At 48.0% G+C, this 11335-nt stretch overlaps 1 protein-coding gene across 2 annotated transcripts in view; it reads left to right on the forward strand.

The window, feature by feature from the left end:
* Positions 1–11335, forward strand: part of IZUMO2 (IZUMO family member 2) — a 12960-nt gene that overhangs the window by 900 nt on the left and 725 nt on the right. Inside the window, exons 3-7 of one of the 2 annotated variants that reach the window (XM_023182733.1) lie at positions 3431–3517; positions 3767–3787; positions 4658–4738; positions 9495–9623; positions 10430–10545. In XM_023182733.1, coding sequence (XP_023038501.1) covers positions 3431–3517; positions 3767–3787; positions 4658–4738; positions 9495–9623; positions 10430–10545 — 434 coding nt within the window. Of the gene's footprint in view, positions 1–3430; positions 3518–3766; positions 3788–4657; positions 4739–9494; positions 9624–10429; positions 10546–11335 lie in introns of those variants that run through there. The other variant, XM_023182734.1, reaches the window with a different exon arrangement.

Consider the following 11335-nt stretch of genomic DNA (forward strand, 5'->3'; position numbering starts at 1 on the left):
TTTTTTTTTTTTTTTTTTTTTTGAAGGCGCAGAGCCTCACTGTCGCTCTGGCTGGAGTGCAGTGGCGCCATCACAGCTCACTGCAGCCTCGACCTCCAGGGCTCCAGCAATCCTGCCGCCTCAGCCTCCCAAGTAGCTGGAACCACAGGCCTGTGCCACCACACCTGGCTAATTTTCTATTTTTTAATTTTTTGTAGAGACGGGGTCTCATTATATTGCCCAGGCTGGTCTCAAACTCCTGGCCTCAATAAATCCTCCTGCCTCAGCCTCCCAAAGTGCTGGGATTACAGGTGTGAGCCGCTGCACCTGATCGTAAGCCAAGAAACTCTTTTTTTTTTTTTTTTTTTTTTTTTTTAAGACAGTCTGGCCCTGTCTTCCAGGCTGGAGTGCAGTGCCACAATCTCTGCTCACTGCAGCTTCCGCCTGCCAGGTTCAAGCGATTTTCCTGCCTCAGCCTCCCAAGTAGCTGGGATTACAGGCACCCACCACCATGCCCGGCTAATTTTTATATTTTTAGTAGAGACGGGGTTTCACCACGTTGGCCAGGCTGTTCTCAAACTTCTGACCTCAAGTGATCTGCCCGCCTCGGCCTCCCAAAAGTGCTGGAATTATAGGCATGAGCCACCATGCCACCCAAACCAAGATACTCTTAACAGGCAGGATATTCCAAGGACATAGAGGTTACCTTCTGTGAGCCAGGCAAGAGCGAAATTTGTGTGTGTGTGGAGGGGCAGGGTGGGAATGTGCAGAGTTGGGACAACCCAGGCCTGCTCCGTTAATCCTTTATTGCCCAATAAAATATGTCAAATGGAGGGGAATACTAAGGAGGAAAAAAATAAAGCAAGGACCACGGAATAGCAAGTGCTGTGAGTAAGGGTGGGGATTGCAGCTTAAAGTAGGGCATCCGAGAAAGATGTCCCTGAAAAGGGAGCATGTGAGAAAAGACCTGAAGGGGAGAGAGAAGCAGCCATGACGGGGTCTGGGGGTAGAAGGGTGCAGGCAGAAAGAACAGCTGGTGGAATCTCTGAGATGGGACTATGTTTGGCATATTCACAGAACATCCAAGAAGGCCAGAGTGGAGTGAGAAGGCAACATTGTCTCTGTGGAAGATGAGATCTTAGAATTAAGGGGAGGGAATGTATGTTTTGAATATTGAACAAACAGGATTTGTTGCCAGTCATGCTGACAAATTGCACTGGGATATAAGAAAAAGAAAGGCGTTGGCCGGGTGTGGTGGCTCACGCCTGTAATCCCAGCACTTTGGGAGGCCAAGGCGGGCGGATCACGAGGTCAGGAGATTGAGACCATCCTGGCTAACACGGTGAAACCCCGTCTCTACTAAAAATACAAAAAATTAGCTGGGTGTGGTGGCGGGCACCTGTAGTCCCAGCTACTAGTGAGGCTGAGGCAGGAGAATGTCGTGAACCTGGGAGGCGGAGCTTGCAGTGAGCGGAGATCACGCCACTGCACTCCAGCCTGGGCAACAGAGTGAGACTCCATTTCAAAAAAAAAGAAAAAGAAAGGCGTCAGCCTGGCGCGGTGGCTCAGGCCTATACTCCCAGCACTTTGAGAGGCCGAGGCAGGTGGACCACCTGAGGTCGGGAGTTCGAGACCAGCCTGACCAACATAGAGAAACACCGTCTCTACTGAAAATACAAAATTAGCCGGCTGTGGTGGCACATTCCTATAATCCCAGCTACTCAGGAGGTTGAGACAGAAGAATTGCTTGAACCCGGGAGGCAGAGGTTGTGGTGAGCTGAGATCGCCCCATTGTACTCCAGCCTGGGCAACAAGAGCAAAACTCCGTCTCAGAAAAAAAAAAAAAAAAAAAGAAAGGAAGGAAGGAAGGAAGGAAGGAGAAAAGAAAAGAAAAAGAGAAAGTCGTCAAAGATAGCACCAAGGATTCTGAATTGAGCAATTAGAATCGTGACATACCTATTTACTAAGATGGAGTAGACTGAGAGGTTGGGAGTAGGTCTGGAGGAGAATAACCAGGGTTCAGTTTTGGACTTAGTGGGTTTGAGATGCCTCTTAGACATCCAATTGGAGATCTTGACCAGATAGCTGGATATATAAATCCCACCTTCGGTGAGCCCTCTGGGCTAGTAATATAAATGTGGGGGGCATCTGTGTATAGAACAGCACCATCCAATAGAAATAGAAGGTCAGCCACAAATAGGAGTCACATATGCAATTTTAAATTTAAATTTTAAATTTTCTAGTAGCGTGGTGCCTCACACCTCTAATCCCAGCACTTTGGGAGGCTGAGGCAGGTGGATCGCCTGAGGTCAGGAGTTCAAGACTAGCCTGGCCAACATGGTAAAACCCCATCTCTACTAAAAATACAAAAATTAGCCAGGTGTGGTGGCGGGCGCCTGTAATCCCAGCTACTCAGGAGGCTGAGGCAGGAGAATCACTTGAACCCAGAGGCGGAGTTTGCAGTGAGCAGAGATCACACCATTGCACTCCAGCCTGGGCAACAAGAGCGAAACTCCGTCTCAGAAACAAAAATAAAATAAAATAAAATAAAAATTCTAGTAGCTGCATTTTTAAAAAGGTAAACAGAAACAGATGAAATTAATTTTGATAATATATTTTAGTTAATCCAATATATAAAATATCACCATTTCAACATGTAATCCACATAGGAATTATCAATATATTTTACAGGTTTTTTGCACAATATCTTTACAATCCAGTGTACAATTTACACCTACAGCACATCTCAATTCAGACTAGCCCATTTCAAGTGTTCAGTAGCCATGTGTGGCTAGTGGCTACCACACTGGACAGTGCAAGGCTAGGTAATATATTAAAGCCATATGGATTGAAATCATGAAGGAGTGAATGTAGACACAAAAAAGAAGAGGCCAGGCATGGTGGCTCACGCCTGAAATTGCAGCACTTTGGGAGGCCGAGGTGGGAGGATCACCTGAGGTCAGGAGTTTGAAACCAGCCTGGCCAACATGGCAAAACCCAATCTCTACTAAAAACACAAAAAATTAGCCGGGCGTGGTGGCACATGCCTGTAATCCCAGCTACTTGGGAGGCTGAGGCAGGAGAATCACTTGAACTTGGTAGGTGGAGGTTGTAGTGAGCCGAGATCACACCACTACACTCCAGCCTGGGCAACAGAGTGAGACTCCGTTTCCAAAAAAGAAGAAGAGGAGAAGAGAGATCAAATCCACTTGCCAGATGAGGAAGGTGAGGCCAAGGAAGGGTGGCTTTGCCTAGGCCCCACAGTGAATCAGAATATAGATGCAGGATCTCCCCGGCCATAGATCTGCCCAGGAGACCCTTAGTAATCCTGGTCTTGGTTACCCCTTATAAATGAAGAGGAGCTTCCTCATATCTTCTCCTGGAAGCTGCAGGTAGTGGGGTGGGCTTTCTGGGTGCCTCCCACCCCACAGAGATCTCTTCCTCTCCTCAGATGAGCCTTTGCTGGAAGAGTTGGTGACCCTCAGGGCGAATGTGATCAAGGAACTCAAGAAAGTTTTAATTTCACATCAATTAAAAGGTGCAGCGTATCTCTCCACCAATCCCCTCTCCCCTTCTCCCTTGATCTCTTGATCCACTTTTACCACTTTTTCTCCCAAACCAAACTCCTTCTTCACCTCTCCTATAACTCAGCCTTCTTCATCTCTCCCCAATCTTCCCCTTCTGTCCTTTCCCAGCCTCACCCCTTACCTGCTCTCCTGATCCCTTGCCAATTAAATTATCAAGTTACCATCCCAATTTAACTCACCTCAGCAATTTTCTCTTGCAGCCTGCAACCCCAAACTTTGCCGTGAGTTCTGGATCATCTCTCTCTCCCTTCTTTACCCTCCTCACCCCCTTCGCCCTGTCTCCCCAAATCAAGCCTGGCTACCACTCCTTACTCCATTTGGCAGTTCCCTTACCCCAAAGCCATGGAACCTAGGGAGATTTGCTTTTTAAAGGTTTATGAAAATAACGACTATCTGCAAAACAACATTTTGAAGGTATGTAAGTCACGATAAGATAGGCTATGTTGTATTAACAAATAAACTCACATCTCAGTGGTTTAATACAACAAATCTTTCACCCAAATTTCACTGAGAGTTGAGTGGCAGTCCAGGTGGTGACTCAGGGATCCAGGCTATACACACGTGGCAGCTTCTAAGCATGCTTCAAATGGAAAAGCAATAGAAATCACTATAGCCAAGCCTGGAAGAGACACACATGATCCTGCTGACTTTCCATTGTCCAGGACTAGGTCACAAGGTCACAATTTACTGAAAGGCACCCTGGGAAATGTAGTCCTCCTGTATGCACCAGTAGAGGAGGACACAGTGTGCCCAAAGAGGGGACATCTCACCAGTGTCTGCAAAGGAGGCTCCAAATTAGAAAAAGAAAAGTGCAAACTCAGAATTTACAAATGTTTAATTAAATGTCCACAAACAGAATGCTGAATCTACTGGATGATTGCAACTGAATTGAACTCTTCAATGATTATATAACAATTATTTTTTATGTGAATTGTCAGTGCATATTTGCTCAGTTCCTCTGCTGGGCAGTGGAATCTCTGAAATTTAGGAGAGCCAAGGGACCCCATCTCCTCTTTCTCCTTCTTCCTTCCCACCCTTGCCAGTCCTCTGGTATCTGCCCTTGTCTTACTTCTCCCTTTCCCCTTGCCTAGGCTGGCTAAAAGAAGAGGTGTTGGACTGTTTACATTGCCAGAGGATCAGACCCCAGTGTATCCACAAAAAGTACTGCTTTGGTAAGCTTCTGGGGGTGGGGGAAGACATGGGACAGGCGTGCGAGAGATTAAGACAGCCATGACCCACTAAATATGGGTTTCGAGGCTCCCACATGCAGCCTCGAATCCTGCCCTAACCATTTGCTTAGAGTGTGGCCCAGAAGTTGCTTCTGTATTCTGAAATTCACTTTCCTCCATCTGGTAAATGGAAAGACTCCCCGGAACTTTAGAATGCGCCTAGCACCAGAATGGCAGGTGCCAGAAAAACATTTTCTTCTTAGCCATTGCTGTACCTGGGGAATTTGGAAGGCTGTGCTGAATTCACTCATTCATTCATTCATAAATTTAAAAAAATGCATTCTTTTTTTTTTTTTCAGACAGAGTTTCACTCTCGTTGACAGGCTGGAGTGCAATGGTGGGATCTTGGCTCACCGCAACCTCTGCCTCCCAGGTTCAAGCAATTCTCCTGCCTCAGCCTCCCGAGTAGCTGCGATTACAGGCATGCGCCACCACGCCCAGCTAATTTTGTATTTTTAGTAGAGACGGGGTTTCTCCATGTTGAGGCTGGTCTCGAACTCCTGACCTCAGGTGATCCACCTGCCTCGGCCTCTCAAAGTGCTGGGATTACAGGCGTGAGCCACTGCACCCAACTTTTTTTTTTTTTTTGAGATGAAGTCTCACTCTGTTGTCCAGGCTGGAGTGCAGTGGCGCAATCTCGGCTCACTGCAAGCTCCGCCTCCTGGGTTCACATCATTCTCCTGCCTCAGCCTCCCAAGTAGCTGGGACTACAGGTGCCCGCCACCACACCCGACTAATTTTTTGTATTTTTAGTAGAGACGGGGTTTCACCGTGTTAGCCTGTATGGTCTCGATCTCCTGACCTCATGATCTGCCTGCCTTGGCCTCCCAAAGTACTGGGATTACAGGTGTGAGCCACTGCACATGGCTTTTTTTTTTTTTTTTTTTTGAGATAGAGTCTCGCCCAGGCTGGAGTGCATTGGCACCATCTTGGCTTGGCTCACTGCAACCTCTGCCTCCCAGGTTCAAGTGATTCCCCTGCCTCAGCCTCCCAAATAGCTGGGACTACAAGTATGCACCACCATACCCGGTTAATTTTTGTATTTTTAGTAGAGATGGGGTTTCACCATGTTGGCCAGCCTGGTCTCAAACTCCTGACCTCAGGTGATCCACTCAGCCTCCCAAAGTGCCATGATTAAAAGCATGAGCCACCATGCCCAGCCTAAAAAACATATATTCTCATAACAGAAAGAATAATACAAAGAGGCAGGACACGCAGTGGCTCACACCTGTAATCCCAGCACTTTGGGAGGCCGAGGCAGGCAGATCACAAGGTCAGGAGTTCGTGACCAGCCTGGCCAACATAGTGAAACCCCGTCTCTACTAAAATAACAAAAAATTACCCTGGCGTGGTGGCAGGCATCTGTAATTCCAGCTACTCAGGAGGCTGAGGCAGGAGAATCGCTTGAATCTAGGAGGTGGAGGCTGCAGTGAGCCAAGATCGCACCATTGCACTCCAGCTTGGGTGACAATGCGAGACTCCATCTCAAAAAAAAAAAAAACAAATGGTACAGTGAATCCACATATATCTATCCAGGTTGAATAGTCATGCTGGATCTTTTCACATGCTGCTCCCTCTCTCTGTCACACTGTTCCAATCACTTCTTTACTTAATTCGGGTCTCAAAGGTCACTTCCTCAGACAGGCCTCTCTGATCATAATCTCAAAAGTAGCACTTACTATCAAATTATGTTAACAATGAACATTCTTCCATATTTATTTCACCTACTTTATTCTTTGCCATAGTATCTTAAAAGACATCACAGACACCATGCCCCATACATAGAATGTACCTCTGAAAATAAAGACATTTTCCTAAGCAGCCACAATGTCGTTCCCACACCCACCAAACTGAGCAATGATTCCTCAATGTCAAATTCCAGGTTCCACTGTCAACTTCCCTAATTGTCCCCAGAATATTTTTCACAGTTGATTTGTTCCAACCAGGGTCCAATGAAAGGACTTCTTTTTTTTTTTTTTTTTGAGACGGAGTCTCGCTCTGTCGCCCAGGCTGGAGTGCAGTGCCCGGATCTCAGCTCATTGCAAGTTCCGCCTCCCAGGTTCACGCCATTCTCCTGGCTCAGCCTCCCGAGTAGTTGGGACTACAGGCGCCTGCCACTTCGCCCGGCTAGTTTTTTGTATTTTTTAGTAGAGACGGGGTTTCACTGTGTTCGCCAGGATGGTTTCAATCTCCTGACCTCGTGATCCGCCCGTCTCGGCCTCCCAAAGTGCTGGGATTACAGGCTTGAGCCACCGCGCCCGGCTTGAAAGGACTTCTTATATCATTCAATTGTTAGGTTTTTCACTTCTTTTTAAAATCTAGAACAGTTTTGTTCTGTTTTGTTTTTAGACTGGGTCTTACCATGTTGGCCAGGCTCGTCTCAAAACTCCTGGGCTCAAGTGATTGGCCCACCTCGGCCTCCCAAAGTGCTGGGATTACAGGCATGAGCCACTGCACCCGACCTAGAACAGTTTCTCTTATCAGTTTTGTTTTGTTTTTTGGTTTTTTTTTTTTTTGCCTCCATGACATTGGCATTGAAAAAGAAGGGAGTGTGTCCTCTAGGGTGTCCCACTTTTGGATTTGCTTGTTTGCTTCCTTTGGCTGGTATTTGGTGACAACAAATATTTTGAGCACGCTACGATGTCCCAAACTGAGGAACAGTGGAATGGGAGACAGATGTAGTTCCTGCCCTCATGGAGCCCACATTTTAATGGGGCCAGAGGTTAGACTAGGGTTTCGCAACCTCAGCACTGTTGAGATATGGAGCTGGATCATTCTTTGTTAGGGACACTGTCCTGGTTATTGTGGGATGTTTAGCAGCATCCCTAGCTTCGATCCACGAGATGCCAGTAGCATCTCCCTCCCCATTATGACCATCAGAAATGTCCCCTGAGCAACAAAATTATCCCTGATTGAGAACCACTGGGTTAGATGGTAATTACATGAACAGATAAACAGGCTGGATTCAGGTGGCAATAGTGTTCTAATGAAAACAGAATGGTTTGGTAAATAGTGCCTCGGGGGAGGCCGCTACTTTAGAAAGTACAGATGTAGGCCCAGCGCGGTGGCTTATGCCTGTAATCCCAGTACTTTGGGAAGCCAAGGTAGGTGAATCACGAGGTCAAGAGATCGAGACCATCCTGGCTAACGTGGTGAAACCCCATCTCTTCTAAAAATACAAAAAAGTTAGCCGGGCGTGGTGGCGGGCACCTGTAGTCCCAGCTACTCGGGAGGCTGAGGCAGGAGAATGGTGTGAACCCAGGAGGCAGAGCTTGCAGTGAGCTGAAATTGAGCCACTGCACTCCAGCCTGGGCAACAGAGTGAGACTCCGTCTCAAAAAAAAAAAAAAAAAAAGAAAGTACAGATGTAGGGCCCCTCTAAATAGGTGACTTTTGAAAGCTGAAGGAAGTAAGCGAGTGATGGGAACAGTGTCAATGACAGAGGGAAAAGCACATGCAAAGATCCAACGTGATTAAGCAACAAGTAGGAGAAGGCCAGTGTGGCCAGAGCCCAGTGAATGAAAGAGAATAGTAGGGTGGCAATGGCCAGGTCACGTGGGAACCAGATGGTGCAGGGCTTGCTAGAGAGCATGGTGAGAACTTGAGTTTTTATTCTGAGATGGGGGGCCATGGAGTAGCAGGAAGACTCTGAGCAGAGGGAGCCGACTTAGGTTTTAACAGCGCCTCCCAGAGGCCATGTGAGGAACTGTGGGAGGAGGAGTCAAGGGAACCCCCTAAGAGAAGCCTTGGGCTGGGGTTGGACCCGCTTGGTAGCCATGGAGGTAGATTGGATTCTGCCTACAGTTTGAAGGTCAAGCCAAGAGGCTTTGCTGGTAGAAGGAAAGAGTTGGTGGTGGGAGGCAAGTGGAAGATGCAGAAAGCAACTCCCAAGACCACCTTCAGGGTCAACAGCTAAGATGTAGCAACTAAGACTTTCATCTTGTGAAACTGTTCGCATTTTGCACCTCCCTCTCATGTGCATGGTGTCTCTGGTTGGTCAGTTTGTTTTGTTTTGTTTTTGTTTTTGTTTTCTTTTCTGAGACAAGGTCTTGGTTCATCCCCCAGGGTGGGGTGCAGTGGCACAGTCATGGCTCACAGGAGCCTCAACCTCCTGTGTTCCAGCAGTCCTCCCTCCTCAGCCTCCTGAACTGCTGGGACTACAGGCACGTGCCACCATACCTAGCTAATTTTTTTCTTTTTTGTAGAGATAGGATCTCACAGCCCACGCTGACTTCAACTCCTGGGCTCAAGTGATCCTCCTGCCTCAGCCTCCCAAAGTACTGGGATTATAGGCGCAAGCTCACCATGCCTGGCCATTGTATCTGTATCTTTTGGTTTTGAGTCAAACTTCCCAAGTCCTCACCCCACCCCATCCCATCAAATGAAATGCTTTTAGAACTAGCCTTTCACTGTAACTGTGATAACTGTGATATGCAGGCTGGACTGTCAACTCCATGAGGCCACTTTGCCAGCTTGGTTCCCGGCTGTATCCCAAGTGCCTACAATGGTGCCTGAGACAGAACATTAGAGGAATGGCTAAATGGAGAGTCAGATCCCAGCAGAGGGCAGGGAACAAATAGGAAGAGAGAGCGCCACACCCTCACCCCTGCTCCAGGCTGCTGAATGAACAGGTGGGGTGGGTATGAGGCTAAGGAGGGGTGGTGACTTGGAGGTCGGGGCTGTTTCCCTACCCACCCCAGTCGACCGGCAACCCCGCGTGGCCCTGCAGTACCAGATGGACAACAAATACCTGAGGAACCAGGCGCTGTTGGGCATCCTCATTTCTGTGTCTCTGGCTGTCTTTATGTTCATGGTCATCGTTGTCTCGTGAGTCATCCTTGCCCCCTCCTCAGTCCCCCGTGGGACCCCGTGGGACCCTCAAAAATGGCAACTCCCTGGATGGGTCACTGTGTATTTTGGGAGTCTCCTCTTCAGACACTTTAGTCTCTATCTCTCTTTTTCTCTCTCTGTCTCTCTCCTCCCTCTTCTCCCTCCCGCCCCGGCCCCCGTACCTTTCTCTCATCTGTATTTCTGTCTGTCTGTCTTTCTCATTTCCCCTTTTCTCCACCTCTGGGTCACATTACAACCTTCCCGGGTCCTCAGCACTTTTGCCTTTGTGGGCCTCTTCTTACACTAAAAACAAACCCAAAACAAAAAAACCCCAAAAGTGATGTGTTGTGGATTCCTTGATAGAAAGACAAATATCATCCAAGTTGGATTAGTTATGTTCTACTCGTCATCATAATTACTGTTATATTCATTCATCTTCTTCTGGCTTTCAAGGATACTACACTGAAAACATTTCCATGGACCCCAGGCCCTGTGCCTAGGGAGGAGGTGGCCCTCACCTTCCTCTCCCCCTCTAAGTTTATCTCCCTGTCTCTTTCTGCTTGTGCCCCCGCCCCCCGAGTCCCTTCTCTGGCCCCTGTCTTCCCCTCTCTGTCTCAATTTCTCTCTCTCTCTCTCTGCCTCCTCCAAGTGTCCCATTAATCTCCTTTCCCTAACGCCTCAGTTTCTTCATCTGCAAAAAGGGAGTAATGCCACCACCTCCCACTAGGGGGTGTGATGAGCAGTAAATCAGTGAATGCTCTTTTTTTCTTTTTCTTCTTCTTTTTTTTTTTTTTTTTCTTGAAACGGAGTTTTGCTCTGTGGCCCAGGCTAGAGGGCAGTGGCGTGATCTTGCGACCTTGGCTCACTGCAACCTCTGCCTCCCAGGTTCAAGCGATTCTCCTGCCTCAGCCTCCCAAGTAACTGGGACTACAGGTGCCCTCCACCACGCCGGCTAATTTTTGTATTTTCAGTAGAGACGGGGTTTCGCTACGTTGGCCAGGCTGGTCTCAAACTCCTGTCCTCAGGTGATCCATCCGCTTCGTCCTCCCAAAGTGCTGGGATTACAGGCTTGAGCCACCGCGCCCGTAGTGAACGCTCTTAATAACACTTAGCGCATGGGGAGTGCTCCCTGCAGGCCAGCTCTCACTGTGAACCTGCTCAGCCTCTCTTCCAACTCTCTCTCCTCATTTATCTGCCTCCCTGTGTATTCATTTCCTATTGCTGCTGTAACATCACCACCAACTGGGTGACTTAAAGCAAAAGAAATGTATTCTCTGGGTTCTGAAAGCAGAAGTCTGAAATCAGGGGGTTGGCAAAGTTGGTTCCTTCCAGAGCCTCTGAGAGTGAATCCACCCCGTGCCTGTGTCCTAGCTGCTGGTGGCTGCTGGCATTCCTTGGCTCCCTTCTAATCCCTGCCTCTGTCTTCACATGGCTTTGTTTCCTATGTGTCCGTCTCAAATCACCCTCTCCTTTCTCTTCTAAGGACACCTGTCTTTAGATGTAGGGCCCATCCTAAATCTCATGTCACCTTAACTTAATTACATCTGCAAAGACCGTGTTTCCAATTAAGGTCACATTCCCAGATACTAGGAGTTGGGACTTGGATATATCTTTGGGGTGGGTGACACAGTGTAGCCCACTATACCTGCTTCCACTATACCCTGTCTCTTCCTTATCTCTCTCCATTTCTGCCTGTGTCTCCTCTTGTCTT

The sequence above is a fragment of the Piliocolobus tephrosceles genome, chromosome 21, assembly GCF_002776525.5.
Source record: "Piliocolobus tephrosceles isolate RC106 chromosome 21, ASM277652v3, whole genome shotgun sequence".
Classification (NCBI taxonomy): Eukaryota; Metazoa; Chordata; class Mammalia; order Primates; family Cercopithecidae; genus Piliocolobus; species Piliocolobus tephrosceles.